This window comes from Vicia villosa, linkage group LG1 (genome assembly GCF_029867415.1).
Source record: "Vicia villosa cultivar HV-30 ecotype Madison, WI linkage group LG1, Vvil1.0, whole genome shotgun sequence".
NCBI classification, from domain to species: domain Eukaryota; kingdom Viridiplantae; phylum Streptophyta; class Magnoliopsida; order Fabales; family Fabaceae; genus Vicia; species Vicia villosa.
In genome coordinates, this window is record NC_081180.1 from 246,128,526 (window position 1) to 246,152,587 (window position 24,062).

The following is a 24,062-nucleotide window of genomic DNA, read 5'->3' on the forward strand; positions in this document are numbered from 1 at the left end:
AATTCGTTTCCTACCAACCTTTACTTTCAATTTGTATGTTACTTGTGTCTTATTTTACACATTATCTATCTCCCAAAAACACACTTTATTTATTTCATGAAATCAACTAATCATCTTCATTTAAATTTAATTTTACTATTTTATCAAATCCACTCCTGTGGGTTCCACGTTCAAATTTAACCATCACATATATTTTTTCCCATCTTTTCAAACCAGTATTATAGACCACTAAAATCAATACCACAAATCTTCATTCACCCTCTGATTAGATTTCTCTTACACTCCCACACTCACCAAATATATTTATTTTTCCTTATTCTCTTTCTTTTTATATATGTAACGACTCATTTCCATTTTTAAGAATCTAAATGTAACATGGAAATGATTATTTTTTAAAATATTTTTCTCTAATTTTTTTTAACCAAAACATATATTAATTCAAAAATCAATAGTCTCTCACGATCAAGCTCCAAAACAAATAAGCCAATTATGCAGTATTGGTTTATAATAATACTACATAATAGTTTGGAAAAATATTGTATTAAATTATAAATTGTTTTACAATACTAATAAATTATTAATTAGTTTTTGTATTATATCTTCAAATATTTATTATTTTATTTTATTTTAATTTTTAAAATGTATCTTTCACATACCATTAATAAAGGACAATTATGTAATTTTTTCTCATATAGCAATGATCACATTTTTTTTATACGTTCAAGAATTTAAAACACTCATAGACGGGCTAAAATCATTTAAAATATATTGGCAAAATACTCTTTTTGGTCCTTTATGTTAACTTCGGGGTTCATTTTGGTTTTTTAACTTCAAAATGTGTCATTTTAGTCCTTTTTTGTCATATTAGCGACCGATTTTTGAGTTTTTTCGTCACTAATGTGACAAAAAGGACTAAAATAACATTTTGAAGAGTTAAGGGACTAATATGACACTTTTTGAAATTAATGGATCAAAATGAACTCCGAAGTTAACACAAGGGACAAAAAAAAATATTTTGACAAATATATTTTAATTTAATATAATTAATAAAAGTATATTATTCATTAAAACGCTAAAAGTATTAAACTATAGTTATTCATTATTATTATTATTAACTTTTTTAGAGGTTCTACGGTTAAACTTCGCTTTGACTATCATACTTAAAAGGCCTAACTCACACACCAATCATGGTTGTGAGCTGTTTATCGATACAGTTACTAAAAGAATCTCTAATGAATGTTCACTGATACTGTTATTGAAAGGATCTCTTATGAAAAGAGAAATGTTGTGTTAATGACATGGAGAAAGATGACTCACACACAAATTATTTTAATCGATAATTCAAGCATATGGTATTAATAGCTCCAAGTCCTTCCTAAAAAGCATTTTTTGGCTGCAAACATTTGAGTCAGAATGTGATAATATGGCATTATGTGTTTAGTATCAAATTGAATTTATCATGTTACATGTAATCATAATATAAAAAATTATTATTATTATTATTATTTTCAACATAATATTATTTTGGTGTTTTTTATCTTTTAGTCTCTCTATTTATTAATGACACGACATTGCTACAATTTATGGAACAAAAGCCCACTAGCTATAATATAATATGTCTTCAGCCAGAAGTACTTGAGAAGTTAAGTATTTAAACACTATATATAAAGCATAAACAAGTTAAGTTTTTAAACAATATATATAAAGCATAAACAATTTTCTAGAAAAATCAATGTGGGATTCAATGGATTGCATCTTCCAACTTTCATCTTGTTTCATCAACAACAACACATGATTACTACATGTAACTTTTGCTTAAAACAACAACACATGATCAACAATAACACATGACCATTTTGTTTCATTTTGGTCCATCTTGTTTCATCAACAACAACACATAATCACCTATGTTAATAAAAAAACTCGACATAAGCCGATAACAAAATTATAGAGATATGACACCAATCAAATGCAATTACATTGAAAATGTTTAATAAAATTTTCTTACTTGTTACGAGCATTTGGAGGGAATTGGTATTGTATATCGCCGTTGAAATTGTTGTTTCTCAAATCATTGCACTATGAATAATGAATGTATGACATTTAAGTAATGTTGTAGGAATGCTAATGATAAATGAAAAGGAAATAAAGGATGGATTATAATTTGAATATGTTGGCCTCATAATTCGGAAATTGATTTTAAGTTTGCCAACTGGTACCCCATTGATTATAAATTTCTATTAAAAATGCCAAAACACAAAACAATCATCAATGATGAATATATTGAATAGATTATTATTATTATTATTATTATTATTATTATTATTATTATTATTTTTATTATTATTATTATTATTATTATTATTATAATATAATAGAATAGATGATTAAAAAGGAAATGATGATTACATTTATGTGACGGATGAAGAAGTGCATTTGATTCCTTCGTCGGACTTGCCGCAAGGATCGCCACCAGTGGTGGAGCTAGGGGTGGCTAAGGAAGGCCATCCCATTGTTTTTTAAAATAAAATTCATATCTTAATGCATGATATGCATTACAATTATCATTTGATATACATATTAAAAATCAATGCTTTTTCAAATACAAGCTAAAGTATATATTTTTTTCATTTAGTTTAGATGTATTAATTTAAAGGCTTAATGATACTTTTGGTCCTTGCATTTTGACCAACTCACGAAATTGGTCCTTCCTTTTTCAAACATAACAAAGTCTTATGAAGATATATGAAGATCTCCAAGGATATTTTTGGAATGACTGGATGGTAGACTTCTTATGAAGATTTCTATTTTTGAAGAATTATCTTGTTGTGTACTAGATACTTTGTTCAAAGATCTATGTATCTAAAATGGATGACGTTATCAACCGTGAAGAATAAAGAAGTAATCTACTTCTGATCTTATGTCTTAAGAAGATGAAGAAGTGTCTACTATCTATATCCTGTAAGGTGGAGTATCTTGCATAATCCTAAAGCTTGGTGTTTGATCAAGTTCATAAGGGTTGTTCAAAACAGTTGAAGAAGTTTGTTCAAAAGTGAAGATGATTAGAAGTTTAAAGAGAATAAGTTTTCTTCTAAGCTAATAAGCAAAGAGAAAACTCAAAGTGACAAAAGGTTGTTTTTTCTCAAGCTAGCTGAGTAAGAAATGTCAATGTTGATGTTTCAACATTGTGTAAGACATCATGTGCACACATGCCATACACAGATACTTGATCTGAAGATGTATCTTCTATGATAGTATGATTTCAATGAGTTCTTTTGGTTAACTTACTCGAAGGTCAAGTTCAGCATTTATTAACCAAGCAGTGGTCAATACTCGGAGAAGGTGTTGTTTTTTTCATGTCTGTCTTAAAAACTCCAACTAAGATTATTGGTACCTTGTTAATGGCTACTCCAGACACTTATCTTCAGAAAAGTGTTGTTGGTTGTATGTTTGGTCTCATTCTATCAACTATTGTTGTTGATAAAAGAAGGTTTAGAGACATTGAATTATCTGAAGAATCCAGGAGGGATTTTTCTAAGTTTGTTGTAATTTCTTCTTCTTACTGAAGGACTGATGGCTTTTATGTTTAACATAAGTCAAATGGGTGATCAAAGTCTGAAGGTATATGTCATCAAGGAAGAATGGTTCGCCTCTTATGAGATATGTGAAGATCTTATGGGGATTTAAAATCAATTGCTATTTGTGTCTCTCACAAGTATTTAATTTTTTATTCTCATACTTGGTGTTCAAGGAAGATGTAGTTAGATGTCACACCAGAAAGTGCAGCATCAGACAGTTACAAAAGCTCTAGATCCTATTATATGGGTCTGATTTATTCAATTCAAGATGAGTATCATGGTGGATAAAGACATATATGTATTATTTTTTGTTGCAAAAGAAGATTCTACTATTAGTGAAGTCTGCAAATATTCTTATCTCTCTGTGAAGGAAAGCAAGGTATTCATCTGAGTTACTCTAACTGAGAGTAGTGCTTTTGGTAATATTGTCAGAACCAAAATCAGTGATATGTTCATTGAAGAAGGGACTGATGTTCAACCAGATGTTGAAACATCATATCATCAGTTGTTATTCTAATCAATATAAAAGACTAGCAGACATTGAATAAGAAGATTCTCAAGAGGGCAAGTTTTGTTCAAAAAGGGAATTTATTATTTGGATTTTTTTGGGTCTATGATCATTTGTATTTCAGAGATGAAATATGTTATGATTATCAGTTTTGGAGTGAATATTTTGTGACCAAGTCAAAAGAATTTTATATTGATGGAGGATATTGTGATCTCATAGATTGGAATTAATTGAGTCCTGATATACTCTGAAGATTATGTACTTTACTGAAAAAGATGTGTTCTCAAGTGGGTTAGTTACTAAGAAAGTACAAATATCACCCTGAATATCATAACATTGCAGTATGATAAGCCAATACACTCAATATACTCAAGGATTCTGTTTTGTTAACAGAGTAAAGTCATGGGTTTAAGTCCATGTTGTATCAAGAGTTTGTTTCAAACAAGGTGTGACATTCATATATCTGGCACGTCTGAAGAAACTCTAGGAAGAATTCTCATAACTTGAGGAGCAAGTTATACTGAGAATGAAATTCTAGTTGTCAGATCTCAGATGTCCTAAAAGATGTTGAGACATTGAACCCGACTTCACACACAATGGCAGAGTATAAACAATAAAAATATTGTTGAATTGTAAATGAACACACATGATTGTTTACCCAGTTCGGTGACAACAATACCTACTTTGGGGGCTCATAAGCCAGGGACGAAATTAACTAGATAGTATCAATTTGTAGACCCACAGCAAACACACCAATTTATAATCTACGCACTTAATCACTACCCTTTGCTTAACTTCCTACCTAAGATTCACCTAGGTATGAGACCAATCACTACCCTTTGCTTAACTTCCTACCTAAGATTCACCTAGGTATGAGACCCTTCTCAAATCCCTTCCAATCACAGTCAGTGATTGATTAAATAAGCACAATGAGAGACAAATAAAAGTCACACTTCCAAGACACATAATACTCAATGCTTACAAACTTATGAGATTGACACACAGAAACTCAATGATTAAAAGCTTATGAGTAACTGACAGAATTTACAACCCAATAACAATCCTACTCTTCTATCAAGATGATATTAGAGAGGCTCACAATAAGGATACTAAAACCTTAACAAAAACACAAGTTCAACATCTAAAACTAAGTTTACACCAGTCTATTTATAACCTAAATCTGGACTGGGTTGGGCTTCAAAATCGCAGTAATGAGGCTGCACAAAGTCTGCAAAAACTTCTCCAAGAAAATAGGTCTTCAATCATAACTTTCCTAAAATGTATCCATATTTAGAAAGTTTGAGTATCTCGAAAACAAACATAAAGTCTCTTATTTATCAATCTTGGACGCCACATAGGATTACTAAATATTCCTAGAATATTCAGTAACTAACAAACACCAGCTGAATCTAAACTGTCAGCTGTTACAGACACGATGTCCTATACTTTTGGTTAGGACATCTTATTCGACGTGTTGAAACTGCAAATTGAAACATCTTCTGGGTAATGGATATAGGCGGTTTCATGATGCTGATGAGAATGTTTATTGGATTGTCCTATTCGCAGGTAATATAGCTCGTCCTAAGGCCTTGTTCTGCCTATGACTAGTTTTCCATCGGAGACTTGCAACCAAAGATAGACTTGTAAAGTTTGGGTTGAATCTTTATAGCTACTGTTGCTTCTGTCATAAGCACGAAAACATTGATCACACTGTCAAACCTCAAATTTGTCCGGCATTCATATACTTGCAAATGTCATTTGGTTTTGAATAAGGGCAATGACCTAGTGGATAGTAAGGCGAGGATAAGAAATACATGTGTGGGAGAACTTAAGTTCAAATCCCATCGTTTTTGTTTTGTAATTCTAGTCATCATTAGTCTTTTTAGTTTTAAATTTTATTATCAAAAAAATCAAATTGTTTTTTTCTTTTTCAAGTATTAGATTATTTTAATTCTAGGATTTAATTATTTTAAGTAGAGTTTTAATTTTATTATCATGCTATTATTAAAAAATTTATTTTTTATCATATTAAGAGTTAATTTTTATATATTTTATAGTTTTTACCATTATTATCTTGTTAGTATCATTATAAAGAAAAAATAAAAATAAACTTTATTTTATTATTAGTTATAAATTATTTATTATTATTATAAAAATAATAATAAAATCCAAGTTCTAATATTACTGCCACGAGCAAAACTAAACCAGTAAGTTTCTTTCATTCCAAATCTTCAATTTTCAAATCTCAACTTATTCTAATCAGTCCCAAAACTCATAAAATCTCAAAGATAATGCACAATCAGATCAATATGGAAGCATATTAATTCTTTTCTTTATAATAAATCTCCTACGTAATTGCAAATTGATCTGTTTTTTATGTAAAATCCTATTCCAGAATGATTTTAAGGGATTTAAATCTTTTTGAAATCATGTAAAATCGTTAAATTTTACTCTTTGAACTAATTTTACGTTTTTTTGGTCAAAATTTATAACTCACATTTTATATTTTGGCCCATAAAATATTTTCTATGGATTTTTAATTTTATTCACATTCACATCTCAGTTATAATATTAAAGAATCTTTAACATTTAGAGATAGATTTAATCAAGTCGAATATGAATATTTTAATGAAGATGATGTTGTAGAATGATTGAACTTTTGATTAAGTTGAAGATGAATATGGAAAAATTTATTTTTTTTAACTTGAAAAACTTGTGAAACTATTTTTTATTATTCTTTTGGATGTTACATTCAATGATTTGGTATACAATTTATGTAGTTTGATACAAGTTTGTGAATATTACACTTTATTACGATGATATACTATATTTTTTATTTATAATTAAGTTAAAATTTTAAATAATTAATGTATTTAGAATATTATATAAGTATATATATGTCGTATATATAAATTTAATATAACTTTAATATGAGGTAAACTCTATAATTTTACGTTTCAATTTTACCTATGTAAAATGAGTCAAAATAAAAATTTGATTCCGACAACCTTACTATATAAGTGATAGTGAGAAAGTTGTGAATAATATCAAAGAAGCAATTATACATAGGGGATGGTACAACAACAAATATAGGGAGTATATAGCAAGGCTTTTGATTTAACTAGTCCTTTTAAGGTTGGACTCTTGGTCACCTTTGTACTTAACTGTTTTTTAATGGAAATTGCCAACTAGTGCCCTCACGACAATGGTTAAGACTTTAAAAATAGTAAATTTATCTCGGTAATCTGCGTACTTAATGCCTCGAAAATTGAAATGTTAAATTTTCTATAATTTTTTTCTTTTTTTAGAATGCTTAACCATTGCCCTGAGGGCACTGGTTAGCAAAACCCTTTTTTAATTAAATCAAAGTATTTTATTAACTAAAAAATATTGACAGGACATGTGGATCTTAAGAATGTGATCTTTTCCAAGTCTATATTCAAATTACAATAGTTATTAGTAATAACTTTTGTGTTAGGTCAATTTGTAATAAATTTTGTTCTAATTTTAAATGTGCTTAAATTATTCAGTTACAAGGCTAAATACACCATGCTTTGAAAATAAATAAATAAATAAATTGATAGATGATACCGAAAACAATAATAACATGTAACATGCTCGATTAATTTCTTTGAATAGAATCAATTAAATTCGTTTCCTACCAACCTTTACTTTCAATTTTTATGTTACTTGTGTCTTATTTTACACATTATCTATCTCCCGAAAACCCACTTAATTTATTACATGAAACCAACTAACTATCATCTTCATTTAAATCTCATTTAATTTTACTATTTTATCAAATCCACCCCGTGGGTTCCACGTTCAAATTTAACCATCGCATATATTTTTTCCCATCTTTTCAAACTAGTATTATAGTCCACTAAAATCAACACACACACCCGCACGCGCGCGCACGCGCACACACACACACACACACACACACACACACACACACACACACACACACACACACACACACACACACACACACACACACACACACACACACACACACACACACACACACACACACACACACACACACACACACACACACACACACACACACACACACACACACACACACACACACACACACACACACACACACACACACACACACACACACACACACACACACACACACACACACACACACACACACACACACACACACACACACACACACACACACACACACACACACACACACACACACACACACACACACACACACACACACACACACACACACACACACACACACACACACACACACACACACACACACACACACACACACACACACACACACACACACACACACACACACACACACACACACACACACACACACACACACACACACACACACACACACACACACACACACACACACACACACACACACACACACACACACACACACACACACACACACACACACACACACACACACACACACACACACACACACACACACACACACACACACACACACACACACACACACACACACACACACACACACACACACACACACACACACACACACACACACACGTTTAAGAATGCAAATGTAACATAAAAATAAATATTTTTTTAAATATTTTTCTCTAGTTTTTTTAACCAAAACATATATTAATTCAAAAAACAATAATCTCTCACGGTCAAGTTCCAAAAACAAATAAGCTAAATATGTAGTATTGCTTTACAGTACTAATAAATATTATATTAAAAATTGTATTAAATTATAAATTGTTTTACGATACTAATAATTCATTAATTAGCTTTTTTTTTTGACAGGAATCATCAATTAGCTTAACCATTATGAAAAACACTAAACTTATATTAAAATCAAATCCACTCTCGTGGGTTTCACCTTCAAATTATTATTCTCTTTCTTTTAATTTTTAAAATACTTTTGCATACCATTAATAAAGAACAATTATGTAAAAAAATTATAATTTTTTTTATGTAGCAATGATCACATTTTTAATACGCATGAAAATAGTAAATAACTCATAAAAAACAGAGGTAGTATTTATGATGGTCAAAAATGTATTTTTCTCTTCAAGTATTTAAAACACTCGTAGCTTAAATCATTTAAAATATATTTTAATTTAATATAATTAGTAAAAATATATTATTTATAAAAAAAAGATAAAAGTAATAAAGAAATATATATGTCATGTTATTAGTTGTATTATAGTTATTTATTATTATTAATTACTTTGCTTTGACTGTCATAATAATGGTTGGGAGCTGCTCATCGATGCTGTTATTTACAGAATCTCTTATGAATGCTCATCAATACTGCTATCGAAAGAATCTCTTATAAAAAGAGAAATGTTAATGTTGAGGGAAAGACTACTCACACACAAATCAGTTTGATTGATAATCCTAAACATAAGGTGTTAATAGCTGCGATTTTTTTTTGCTGCAAACATTTTAGTCAAGCTAATCATTACCTTCATAATAGTGGGATCCATCCTATACAGTGAAAGATGTGATAATTTGGCATTATATATTTAGTTTCATATCGACTCTATTATGTCAAATGTAATCATAATATAAAAAAATATTATTATTATTATATATTTTTCAACAAAATATTATTTTGGTGTTTTTTCATCTTTTAGTCTCTATTTATTAATGATATGACATTGCTATAATTTATGGAACAAAAGCCCACTAGCTACAACATAATATGTTTTCAGCCCAGAAGTACTCGACATGTCAAGTTTTTTAAACAATATATATAAATCATAAACAATTTTATAGAAAAACCAATGTGGGATTCAATGGATTACATCTTCCAACTTTCATCTTGTTTCATCAACAACAACAACACATGATCACTAACTTTTCCTTAAAACAACAACACATGATCAACAATAACACAACACATGGCCATTTTGTTTCATTTTGTTCCATCTTGTTTCATCAACAACAACACATAATCACCTATGTTTTCTAAATCTCACGAAACTAAATTCGTGAGTAAATCACTCTTTCTCCATTTTTATTTATTTAAAGATAGTGTTTTCTCACCAAAAAAAAGATAGTGTTTCTTTTTCTCTTTCCTTTTCCAATATCATATATGTGAGGGGTGCTTAAAATCTCCCCCTTGCATAACAAACTCCCTTACCCAAGTCTCTGATAATTTTATTAGTTTTGATTTAAAAATTTATGTGGGTTTTATTCGTTCTTTCTCCCATTTCCTTTGAAAACAATAAAGCGCGGCGACGACTCTGTTCAAAACATACGAGTTAAGTCGATTCAATGGCTTTAGTCTCACAAATCTCACCGTTACACCATGATACAAGCTTCATATTCTGCCATATTATTCGTACAATCAAACCTTAATCTGGTGGTGAAAGGGATATGAGACCCATGAGGAGTAATGATGACTACCCCAATTCCACTGCCATAAGCATTCACTGCTCCATCAAACACTAATCCCCACCGGGATTCAGGATCCAGCCCTTCACCAGGCAACGTTTCATCACAATATTTCATTTTCAATTACATAACATCTTCATCGGGAATTCATCATATCCAATGACTGGTAATCTTCAATTGCTTGGTGAGCCAAATGATCGGCCAACACACTTTCTTTATGGTTTTTTGAGTATGATATTTAGTCTTATTCTGATAACAACATCTACCAACAAGCAATTCTTCTAGTAAGAGCATCCTTTTCAAAGATGTACTTGATTGGATCCATTTTGGATATCAACCAAGTGGTATGATTAATCCTTTACTAACGAAGATTCTTTGCAGCCCAGGCTAAAGCACAACATATTTTTTCTAGCAATGAATACTGAGACTCACAGTCTAGTGAAATTATTACTCAAATAGTATATGTCATTTTACCATTTTCATCTTAATGACCTAGGATACAACCCATGGAATTATCCAATACAGTCAAATACATGATCAACGATCTTCCTTCAACACCAGGCATTAGAATAGGAGGCTCGAGAAGATACTCTTTGATACTATCAAACTCTTTCTGGAAATCATCAATCCACACACAACCTTGATCTTTCTTAAATAGCTTGAAGATTGGCTCACAAGTATAAGTCATATGGGATATAAATCTTGAAATATAATTCAAGCGTCTGAGAAAACCTCTAACTTGCTTTTCTGTTTTTGGTGCATGCATTTCTTGACTGACTTTTACTTTATCAGGATCAACTTCAATGCCTTTTTGGCTAACAATAAAACCCAACAGAAGGGATATCAGAGTTAACGTTGAGTTCCTAAATAGAATTAGAAATATTGAGCAAAGATTACAATTTCTTCTATTATTGACTAATTGTGCAGCTAAGGTGTAACTGGAGGTCCTAAATTGATTGTAACACAATGCTATGAATAATCACAATGCTATGAATTGAATCCAAGTATATGATGTCAATCCAACTATACTTGTCACTACAACTATTGATTTTGAATCTATAGTTGATGATTTCTACTCAAAAAGTTTTAAATAGTATTCTTTTTAATCATTTGATGTTGAAGAGTTCTTGAACACTTCACCGTGTCCAAGAGTTCTTGAACTCTCGTCTTGCCATATTATTGTTTAGTTTACTTTGTCTAACAGTTGTTTACTGATCGAGGTACATACATATTCTTTCGGTTTGAAGTTTTGATTTAAAAAATCATGTTTTATTGTGAAATATTTGTGATGTAGCCTTGGCTTCCTACAAGCTTCCTACAAGCTAGAGCAAAAATGTGTAATGAAAATGATGTACCTACTCATATACTAATTAACTGCAAGTTGAGAAAACATGGTTTCATTTCATTCTCAGACCCTCATTTGTATAGATCTATGGCAGGTGCTCTACAATATGTCAATTTGACTATGCTATACATAACATTCAATATTAACAAGACGTTCTAGTTCATGTCATCTCCATTGGACTCTCATTGGCCTATTGTGAAAAATAATATCGAAGTATCTTAGTGGAACATTATCTCATGACCTGCTTCTATCTCCATCTCCCTCAGCCCACAAGTTTTCTCTAAGAGCCTTCTATGACTCTGACTGGGCTAGTGATCCAGATGATCAAAAATCCATTTCTGGCGCATGCATCTATTTTGGAGCAAACCTTGTATCACAGAGCTCTAAAAAGCAACCTCTTGTTGCTAGGTCCAATGCAGATGCAGGATATGGGCCCTTAGCTCACACCACTTTTGAATTATTATGGTTAGAATATTTCTTACGTGAGCTATACATTGCTTTTTTTGTGATAAATTAAGTGCAGTGCTCCTTTCTTGCAATCCAATCTTTCACGTTTGCATCAATCACGTTGAACTCGATATTCACTTTGTAAGAGAAAAAGTTATTTAGAAGAACTTGCTAGCACTGTTGTATTTCAAGAACTTAGAATCAAGCTCAAGGTCATGACTTGTAAGCCCCCTTGAGTTTGCAAGGGAGTATTAGAGAATTAGAGTTTAGGTCAAGTGTATTACTTATGTTCAATTGTATTTGTATAAAGCTAAGATGGTGTTGTTGTGTATAGGTGCTTGAATTAGTGTGGCTAGTAATCGATACAAAATAATAATTGAAGGATAAAATTGGAAAAATAGCAATTATTACTTCATTGAAAAGCGAAAATGACAATCATTTTGAAATAATTTTCTTTTGCTAAAACGACGTCACTCATTGTGAAACGGAAGGAGTATTACAATACATTTTGTAAGAACCATCTAAAATACATTTTGTTGCTTTATCTTTAGAAAGCTTGCTATCATTTTAGTCTTATATTGGATATAAGCATGCATGCTGGATATTTATAACATTATCATAGCCAAAAGTACTGAAAATTTTTAAACTTAAATTGTTTCTTTTACCTGAGATGCCAAATTTATGAAAAGATGATCTATCTGCCACTAACACTACAACCACTGACAAATCCAGAATATCCTGCAATACCAAAACTTTCTCAGTATTGGAAATTCCTAAGTCAGAGTTGCATGCTCTGAAATATATACTATTTTGCTCAATTAAATATTTACTACTGTTTAAAATTTATATTCTATGAGTCCGTTTGTTTTGACTTTTTTAAAATTGATTTTTATACTGATATAAAATTTTGTAAAAAAAATTTTACAAAAAAATTTTTTATAAAAGCTTCAAACGAAAATTTTATTTGAATAGTTATTTTTAAAATGTGATTTTAAGTATTTCATCTATTTATGAAGAAAAAATTTGGATATCAAAATTTCAAAAAATCACTTAATTTTGAAGCTATTTCAAATAGATTTTCATAAAAATCATTTTTGAAATACAACTTTTTGAAAAAATTGCGATTTTGACTAAGTTTTAGTCTTCAATAATCTATGTTTATGTTCTAGGATGTCAAAATTAGTGTTTCATTTTAGAAAAAACGAATATAAAAAAACTTGTAATGTTTTGAAAAACGATTTTAAAAAATCTATTTTCAAAAATAGAAAAAATTCATTTTTTTAAAAATCTGAAACAAACAGGCCTATATAGGGTGTGTTTGGATTGGCGGTGAACAAAATTGATTCTAGTAGAATTGAATTTGGTAGAATTGATTTTATGAGAATTGAGTTTAGCTGAATTGATTTATGTTTCGATACGTTTATGTAAAAGTGGGTTGGACAATAAATTTCAGTGTAAAAATCATGCAGAATCAATTCTAAAGGCAGAAGTTACAAATTATAGCTTAAAGTAGAATCAATTCTGAAGACAGAATCAATTCTACTTTTACCTAACCAAACATCTTAAAATCAATTCTACATCTCTAGAATTGCTTTTGTGCCTTCCAAAAGACAAACCAAACATGCACATAATTTCGTATAGGTATAGCTATATTTCATCTCTAGAATTGATTTTGTCCCTTCTAAAAGACAAACCAAACATGCACATAATTTCGTATAACTATATTTCATTTATCAGTTCAGTGATAAGAGTTTGACTCAGTAAGTTTAATATAATTTCGAATCCCGTTAGAGACAATTGTATAATGGTAAAATATATTCACTCGCACAATATAGCAGATATTTTTTTATCAATTTTAAAATGAAAAATAATTCACAGCAAATGTATCTGGCTAAGATTTGTATCTATATGAGTATAAAATATGTATCTTGATTCATGATAATGTAACTTCAACACAGGCCACACAGTGTGAATTTGTCCATAACATGACAACTCATGTTACCTAGTCCTAGTGGTTTATTTAGATATGGTCCTTATTCTGTTATCTCAACCTTCTAATATGACAAAATATCACATGTTCTCAACATCTAAAACACAAACAAGAGCCAACCAATATTCTTATCTTTATTGGCTTATTAGCTACCTACTCTCCCAAGTTGTTTTCTTAAAAAAACTTCATTGTTGATTTCTTAATGTTAGAGCCTTAAAACTTCATTGAAGCCATTAAACTGAACAATAATACAAGAGATTAAACTAATCACATGACACACATAACTTTGGTCTATAAAAGCTCACAAGTACAACACACATAAACCACAACCTCAAACACACCAAAACCATCATACTAAGCTTTCTAGTTTCAAAAAAATGGCTTCCATCAATGTTTTGTCATTTATGATACCATTTCTTCTACTCGTAACATTTTCATCAATCACAAATGTTGAAGGAGCACGTAACCTTCAAAGCATGCATGAAGTTTCCAAAGTTGAATTGCCATCACTACCAATACCTAATCTACCTGTACCTACTCTACCAACAGTACCTACATTACCAACAGAACCACAATTGCCAGCAATTCCAAACTTAGGTGTCCCAATCCCTAATGTACCTAAGATTCCTGAAATTCCTCAGATTCCTAAGCCACAGTTGCCTACTGTTCCAAGTGTGCCTCAACCATAAGTATCTACAAAGTTGATGAAATTTAACATGTACTATATTTTAGCTATAAAATGTGTGTGTTGAGATTTGTTTATGTTATCTAAGGATGTTTCATTTGTACTTTATGATTATGTGTCATATGTTGTATTCAGTTTTTAGTTTGTTTAGTGTGATTTGTGTCATTGATTAATGTGGCCTAAATCAGCTATTGTTTATTTTGTATATTTAACTTTTTCTCATCAATCATATAAAGAGCATGAAGGAATTATGTGGTATGAAATTTTCATCATGACTTGTATATTTCTCTAAGAGTGAATGTTTATTTTAGACTTTTAGATCAAAGATATTAAAAATATAAACATCTCGTTAGTGATTAAAATGTAATAACAAATAACAAATCAATATATATATATAGTCAATCGAACAAATAAAATTTAAAAATTTAAAAATTTATGAGAATTAACAATAAATATATATAGTCAATCGAACAAATAAAGATAAAAGAAAATACCGAAATTTTAATGTAAAAAACTTTCATGGTGAGAGTAAAAAATTATGGATCGTTCAGACCAAATAAATAGCTCAACTATAATCAAATAAGGGCACAAGAAAATTTTAAAGTGATTTACAAAATAAGACTAACAACAACAAAATCACAAAGCCATTAATTAACTTACAAGTAAAAACGAAAAGCCAAATCTCCAAATTTACTAGGAAGTCAATGATCTAGACTTCGTTTTACTGATCTCCACGGTCAAAAGGTAGATGTAAGTGTTGCAAATCTGTCCTACAAAAATGAGTTCGATCCAATGGTTAACGAATCCAGAATGTTTTATTGTGACTGATTGCAAGTAGGGGTGGGAATAGGCTAGGCTAGGCTAGGCTTTATAAGGCCTGGGCCTGGCCTACGATAAATTTACAAGGTCTGAGCCTGGCCTATGGCCTACTATAGGCTCGTTTTTTCAGCCTGGCCTGGCCTTTTTAAAAGCCTGGCCTGGCCTGAAAGCCTATTTAAAAGCCTCTTTCTTATTAATGTTTTCAATTAATTCATATTACTTAAGCAGCCTTATAGGTCATATATATATATATATATATATATATATATATATATATATATATATATATATATATATATATATGAACATTTAGACCGACCTATTTAACATTTTTTTTCTAATATATATATGCATATATAGACCAATCTATTTAACATTTTTTCTAATATATATACATATATAGGCTAACCTATTTAAACTAATTTTAATATATATGAAAATATAGGCCGGCCTACAAGGCTTTATAGGCTTTTTTAATAGCCTAGGCCTGGCCAAGCCTTAAGTAGGCTAGGCTATAGGCCCCTGTAGGCCGGCCTGGCCTATTCCCACCCCTAATTGCAAGAAAACGAAAAATTAATTTCTTGCATCTTTTATCAATTTTGAAGCTGATTTTTCTATCTTCTTTTATCTCTCTCTTTATCTTAATTTAACTATCTCCACTTAAAAATAAGTGAGAGACATATGAATTATTAATTAGAAACCACTAATCATGATTATGGACTCTCCCACTTCTCACTATTTGATTTTAAAAATTCGAAATATCATTATATATTGATATTTTAGTTTGTACTTTATTATTTAAAAAATATATTTGAAATTTTTATAATTATTATTATTTTTAATATTATATTTAAATAGTATTTTCATGCCTAGAGAGAAGACCCTCACTATTATCAACACTTACATTTGGAATAAGATTCTAAATATTTTTCTTTGTAGAATGATATATAACTTCAGTTAAGTAACAAATAAAAAGTTAGATAAAATCATCAATTGTCTCCTACTTGATATAAAAATCGCATCTCAACTATATTTCAAAAAGTTCTGGATATATAATTTTTAAACACAAAAATTATCTTTGTCTTTTTTAGTAAAACATTTATAAAAAAAAAAAAAACATGATTTGACATAACTTCTTCTTTTAATGAAAAGTCATTCAAAAATACAAGTCATGCCATATTTTGTCTCTAATCCTACTTGAAGTGACTTTTTTAATCAATGGTTATATAATTTTTGCATAAGTTATCTCATTGTTAGATTACCAAACACATTGTAAACCCACATACAAGTAAACATAAACATATATTTTCTTCTCTTTCAAACCATTCAAAAATGTTGATGTCCAACTTTTGAGTCACCAATGTCTTTATCAACCACCACCACCAAACAAGGTTAATTAGATAAACCAACATAGAAAAAAAAAAAAAACTCAAAGATTTTGCCCATAAAAGGCCTTGCACTACTCAAGAAATATACGCACAAACTAATCAACTCAAAGCAAAATCAACTAAACATTTTTGCCATGGCTTCCTATAGTTCCTTCATAATATTGGCAATTTTCATTGCTATTTCCATCTCAAACATGGAAACTATCAAAGCAACTCGTCATCTTCTACAAACAACAAATCCAACAACACCAACACTTCCAAAACCATCATTGCCACCTTTGCCAACCATCCCAACATTACCTCAAGCAAATGTTCCACCTTTGCCTACATTACCAAAACCTACTCAACCCTCAATTCCTAGTACAATCCCAACCATTCCAACTCTTCCACAGTTCACTCTTCCACCACTTCCTAACATTCCTACTACAATCCCAATCACTATGCCATCATTCCCCTTCTTTTCTCCACCACCTTCAAAAACATCCCCTTGAAGAATGAAGTTCATGTCAAGTGTTTTTATAGATATATTCACCATATTATACATTGTTGGTTTATTGTTGTTGTGAAATATTAGTTTTATTTTTTGTGTGTAATTTTCTTTGTTTTAAACTTTTATTCAAGACTTGTGTGCATGGGATGTTAGTCCCTATATTCATTACTTTATGTACTTTAGTTACTATTGTTATAGGGTCACACTTTTATAATAAATAAATGTTATGTTTCATAATCTATATATATGCTTATTTTCCTAAGTTATTATTGCTAAGCTATGCATGCAAGTGTTTTTAACAAGAAATGTTATTATTAGCAGCAGGTCCAAATACTTAGAAAAATCAGAAAAATCTCAGATTATTATACGATACAGCAAGCAATAATTTGTGTAACAAATTGTCATGAAGCAGGAAAAAATATTAAAGGAAAAATGTTCACAATGATCCTTATATATTATTAAAGGGAAACATACTGATAACGAAACTTCAACAAAAACTAACTCCTTTTGCGCATAGACTATTTCTTTTATCAGCTGTTATACGCTACAAACTGATTTCATAAACAAACTGAATAAACAGATCGATCAAAATTACCGAATCCAACATAATTGTGTATCGAATACACGACAGAAAATAATAATGATAGTATCTAATTGGGTTCATATTTGGGATCGGCTATGACCAAATGATATGCTATAATCAAAGCAAAGACGAAAATGCCAAGAGAGTTGGCAATGAATCCCAAGGCTGCATCATCAATCATCATTTTTTGTTTTCCTGAACATGAAAATCAAAACTAAATATAATTAGAAATATAACATTATACAATATGATCTATTTTGTTAAAACACCAACAAATCTGTCAGCATATTTCTCAATTCATTTCACATTGCTTACAAATTACAATAGGAATATGAATCTGATAAAGTGACTGTCAACTAACACTAATCGTTGAAACTAAACAAAAACAGATCTAAAATGCAATGTAGATATATTATTGAATTGAAAAACAAAAATGCAGAATCATTGATAAATGATTGCATAACCAAAGAGAACGAAAAAAGAAGGAGAAAGTAAGAAACTGAGCTTACGTGAGATTGGGAATGAAGGAGCGAGTTTTCTGTTCACAACAACAACACTCGTTCTTTCTTCATAAAGGGGAATTCACTGGAACTGTAAAACGCTGTCGTTTAACTTTTTTATGAATTTGAAAAAGGCTGGAAAAAAATGGAGAAGTGTGGCTGCTGGGATTCGAGCCCAGGTCTCCACGGCCACAACGTGGAATTCTTACCACTAAACTACAGCCACTTCATGTTAAAGCTGTTTAATTTTTCTATTATTATTCAGCTAAATAAGTGGTAATTAGCCGTGATCTATTTTTTTCCTTAATCATATTAATTGCTCTTTGAAATTTTCCTTAATCATATTAATTGCTCTTTGAAATGAGGAGCATATTATACCTTCAATAACTCTTTGATGGATAAAAGTTATTTGCAACTCATTTTGTCCAGGTTCCCTAAGTTTAATAGCCTTTACAGTAATATTTATACAGTCAAAGTAAAACTTCAAAAGGTTTACAAGACTCCTTACACTTCAATAATAGCAATGACACGAATAATAATAACATTATATATTGTAGTTTTATTGATACCCTAATGTCTCAATGAGACTACAATATATAATGTTACTAGTGGACAATAAACTAAAAAGCCCAAATATTAATAAAGGCCCAAATAAATAACAATACAAATAAAACTACTACCTATATAAATTCTTAATAAATTTAAATATTAAATTCTACTCTCTATCAAAATAGGTCGGAGTTATCGGTTTAGCTTATTAATTTAGAGAGTTGAGCTAAGGTTTTATGTCCGCCTTCTGATATATTCAATCAGATTGCACAAAAAAGAACCAACATATTCAATCAATTTCTTCAATAACATGTTATACACTTGTAGAGGATACAAATTCATTTGGTCTGGACATTCCAGTAACCAACAAAAAGAAAATTCACCATTCTCATTTTGAAGATGACATGCAAACCAAGAAAATAAAAATTGATGTGTTCACAAAAAGTTATAAGTTTGATCAATATATATTCAATTGGAAGATAGTTTTTTATTTGTTTCTTTGTTAACTTAAATATATGAAGATATAGTGGTTTGATGTGTATATATGCATGTTAGGAAAATATATGAAGACATATTTATTTATATATATAAAAAAGATAAAACAATTAATTGATAAAACAATAAGATATTAACCAGAGGGAAATAGAACCCCTACTGCCCTTTCAATCCTATCATCCCTCGTGTCCTTTATCTAATGGCAGAGAATTAATTTTAAAAAATGAAGTTGTTTGAAAAGAAAAATTTTAGTAGATGAATGGCTAAGATGGGAGCTGAATGGACATCACTAAGAAATAAATTGGAGAGGATCCAAATCGAAGCATGTTGGGCTTGTTGTACCTTATATGGTTCCATGGTACCATTTGTAAGTTGTCTTGTCGGTGCATCAATTTGGGTTGTTTAAATTTTAAATTCCTCACTTGGGAGTGGTTTCTTACTTCTTATAACGGTCACTACAAAAAATCACGTCTGTAGCGACGTGGAATCCATGACACAACATGGAAAATCACGTCAGAACGTAAAATTAGCGACATGGTCATATACGTTGCCTGGGAGTGCGTGGGAACTTTTTGTGTTGTGTTTATCACGTCACAACTTTGTGACATGGCATTCACGTCGCTAATCTTGCACAATTAAGCCTCCATCTACAACTGGGACAGACAAGGTCTGCAAAAAGCAGTATGGCACAGTACACGAAGAAAAGTTGTGGCGTGTTTTCCATGTCACTGATTTGTGACATGTAAAACACGTCGCTAATTTTGAAATTAATTTTGGAAGTTGCGACGTGTCTTACATGTCACAAATCAGTGACATGGAAAACACGCCACAAACATTAAAATATTTTTAAAAAAAACCTGATTTTTATTATTATAAAAAAAAATTTATTATTAATATTATTTGTTGAAAATTAATAAATATTAATAAAAATATTTATTTAGTTAAATTAATAATAATAATAACTAAATACAAAAATATATTAAACTACTAAAATATATTATATTTATAATATAATATCTAAAATACTAACATATAATAAATAAAATTTTGTTATCTCATACAATTTAAAATTAAAATAAAAATAAAATTCATCCTAAAAAATCATCATCGGGATCGGGATAATTATCAAGGTTGAAATCATCATCATTCTCTTGCTCAGTGTCAGCTGCTCCCACGTTTCCTCTAGACAGTTGACCACCACTTTGTTGAGACTGCATAAATAACCGCATTTGTTGTTGCATCTCTGCTTGCATCTTCGTCATTGCCTCTATTTGTTGTTGTTGCATCTCTGCTTGCATCTTCGCCATTGCCTCTATTTGCCGTTGTTACCCCTCCACTTGTGCTTTTAGCGCCGCCTCACGTTCATCTATTTGGGCCTTTAGCTCCGCCTCACGTTGCACTAACTCGCGTCTCGCCTCAGTTAGAGCCAACTGTCTTATTGTTTCCATTACTTGCGGTGCCAATTGTGTTGGACGTGACGATCCTTCCCCATCTCTAACTCTTTGAAATAAATTTCGATCTCCACTTCTCAAGCTTCCCGCCAAATTTCCCGCACCAAAAAAACATCCATTAGGCCCTTTTCCGTCAATGACTTCATTCTAAATATAAAAATCAACATCTGGATGAAGCGGCTCTCCTTCTCTAGGAGTATATTTGGGATTAGCGACCAAAAAATCCACAAGCTTTGTTTGATAATCCTCCTAAATATAAAATAGAATAAAAATTATGTATATATAACTTAAATTAAATTATATTAAATAATAAATTGAAAATTAGTTGCCACGTGATTTACATGCCACAACATCAGAGTTGCCACATGAAAATCACGCCGGAACTTTTTAGTTGCCACCTGAAAATAACATCACAAAATTGCCATTAAATATAAAAAAATAATAATAAAAATTGAATAACTTACCAAAGCTTTTCGAGTACGCTCGTCAACTAAATCACCCGATTTTTTTGTCCTAGTTTCTTTAACCAACTCGATCATGAGTGGTTGTCTCCCCAACCTTTTAGCCTAAAAAATAAAATTAACTTTAATTAAAAAACAAATAATTAATCAAAACATAACTTTAATAAGTGACAATAATTACCATGCGTCGAGAATGTTCGTAAGTGCTTATACTTCCAACTGCATTAAGGTGACCTCCTTTTTCAAATGCCCTCATTTTTTTAGCATTTTCAGACTTAGCTTTAAATTCCTTTGAATTCCAATATGCAATAAGTTTGTCAAGAACTTCTTGGCCCAACCACCCAGGACGACTACCATCACGTTCCCAACGCTTTCTAACATTTCGCAACGTGTCAGAAAGTCTTTTTGTTGTTCTGCTGAAATAATTTTTTTCAACAAGTTTCTCGCTCATTGGATCCCACGTACACTTTTCCTGAATACATTAAAATAAACTGTTAGAAAACTATAGTAAAAAATTTTAAAAAAACAATGACTCGAAAAAATATATTAATTATACCTTAAAGCAATTAAACCAATCATTTTTATTTGAAACATCTCCAAAAGTCGTCCAAGATTCTTTATACACAGACCCGGCCCAAGCATAAGGCCAGTAAGTCAAGGGCTTTAGGCCTCATAATTTTAGGCCTTTATTTAGGCCTCAAATGCTAAAATAATAGGCCTCAGGTTTTAAATAATATATAAATGAACCAGAATGCTAGACATAATCCCAAGTGGCGTAGCGGTAGAAAGCTTTGTCTTAATATCAATGTTGTTCTGTTCGATGTTCGGTACTTAATGGTAATATTTTATTATTTTTAGATATGTTTATACATCATACATACCTCGGAATTCACTGTGTTTTGTTTGGTTTGGGTTCTTACGAATTTCATAAAGATATGCACCAATGTTTATTATATATATATTTTTAGATATATATATATATATATATATATATATATATATATATATATATATATATATATATATATATATATATATATTATATTTTTAAACTTTATTTTTAAAATACTAAAATAATATGGTTGAATGATAAAATCCTATTAAATGATTGTGTAAAATAATTTTGCAAAGTTAGAGTATTATATTTATCTCTATTTTAATTTTGAAAATTATTAATATTTTATTATTGTTTATACACAATAAAAACTATCATTAATTATAAAAATTATACTTTTAAATAAAAAAATTACTTAAAAATTTAGCCTTAGGCCTCCAAATATGTTGGGCCGGCCCTGTTTATACATTTGCTGAATCACATAGTACACACACCTGGCAGCAGTCCGACTCGGCCCAAACCTAAACAACAATTATGTTAATTAGCATGCATTAAATATAAATTTATATTAAAAAAAGGAAATGTAAACTTAATAAAAATTTAATATATAAGATACTTACGAATTTCCAGCGGGCCAAATATAATATCTACCGTCAATGATATGAATCTCACTCGGATCATCCTCCCCCTGAACATCGTCACCATCAGACTGAACATCATCTGCATCCTGCACAGTATCATCCCACCCGGCTCCACATGATCATCCTCACGTGCAGGTATATGAGTGGGATGCGGGGTATGGGATCCCCCAGTCTGCTGGAAGCGTGGGGGCATCCGTGTCTGCTGGAAGGATAAGGGCACCTGTGTGGGATATGGAGTGTGGGATCCTCCAGTCTGCTGGAATCCTGGGGGCACCTGTGTGTTAGGTGGAAAGCTAGCAGATCCTCCAGTCTGCTGGAATCCTGGGGGCACTTGTGTGTTAGGTGGAAAACTATATCCTCCAGTCTGCTGGTATGATGAAAAACTAGGTCCTGCAGTCTGCTGAAACGGATAACTAAAGTCCACAGGTGGGCGAATAAAAGATGGTGACCCAGACATAGGCCTCCCCTGAGAGGAGAGTAATGACGTAAGAGGTTGGGTACTGGCCATTGACATGTAACCTATCTGACTCTGTGGGGGGGGCACACTGCTGTCTGAGGAGACTGGCATACTACTGTCCTTGGGCGTCGGGTCTTCTGACCCATACTACTGTCATGGACATGTAACCTAAATTATGTTTACAAAAAATATAACATATCTAAATATTATAAATTTCAAAATATATTTCGATTTACTAAATTAAATTCTTTTTTACTAAATTATATTTCGATTAAAAATATATATATTACCATAAACTAAACAAATTATCGCTCTATTAACCAAAATCTATTTTAATAAAAAACATAATATATTTTATTAAAAAACATAAATATTTTTATTTACTATAAATTACTACATAATCTACAATTTATATCACAAAAATCCTATAAA

General features: G+C 30.7%; 3 protein-coding genes, 1 long non-coding RNA gene and 1 other non-coding gene across 5 annotated transcripts; 2 read left to right on the top strand and 3 right to left on the bottom strand.

Moving 5' to 3' along the window:
• Nucleotides 1–14,653: 14,653 nt before the first annotated feature.
• LOC131598442 (protein PELPK1-like) lies at nucleotides 14,654–14,965 on the top strand. Its single transcript, XM_058871045.1, has one exon. It carries the CDS (start codon nucleotides 14,654–14,656, stop codon nucleotides 14,963–14,965), a length of 312 nt encoding a protein of 103 aa, XP_058727028.1.
• Nucleotides 14,966–17,242: 2,277 nt separating this feature from the next.
• LOC131625038 (protein PELPK2-like) lies at nucleotides 17,243–17,893 on the top strand. Its single transcript, XM_058895958.1, has one exon. The coding sequence runs from the start codon at nucleotides 17,303–17,305 to the stop codon at nucleotides 17,657–17,659; it is 357 nt and encodes a 118-aa protein (XP_058751941.1). The 5' UTR covers nucleotides 17,243–17,302; the 3' UTR covers nucleotides 17,660–17,893.
• Nucleotides 17,894–18,222: 329 nt separating this feature from the next.
• On the bottom strand, nucleotides 18,223–18,447 carry LOC131625045 (dolichyl-diphosphooligosaccharide--protein glycosyltransferase subunit 4A-like). The gene has a single exon (XM_058895963.1). It carries the CDS (start codon nucleotides 18,423–18,425, stop codon nucleotides 18,309–18,311), a length of 117 nt encoding a protein of 38 aa, XP_058751946.1. The 5' UTR covers nucleotides 18,426–18,447; the 3' UTR covers nucleotides 18,223–18,308.
• A 448-nt stretch (nucleotides 18,448–18,895) lies between these two features.
• Nucleotides 18,896–18,967, bottom strand: TRNAH-GUG (transfer RNA histidin (anticodon GUG)). The gene has a single exon. It is a non-coding gene; the product is annotated as a tRNA-His (tRNA).
• Nucleotides 18,968–21,393: 2,426 nt separating this feature from the next.
• LOC131625056 (uncharacterized) lies at nucleotides 21,394–21,942 on the bottom strand. The gene is made up of 3 exons (XR_009290721.1): nucleotides 21,879–21,942; nucleotides 21,701–21,802; nucleotides 21,394–21,485 (listed from the first exon to the last, which is right to left on the bottom strand). It is a non-coding gene; the product is annotated as an uncharacterized LOC131625056 (long non-coding RNA).
• Between the last annotated feature and the right edge of the window lie 2,120 nt (nucleotides 21,943–24,062).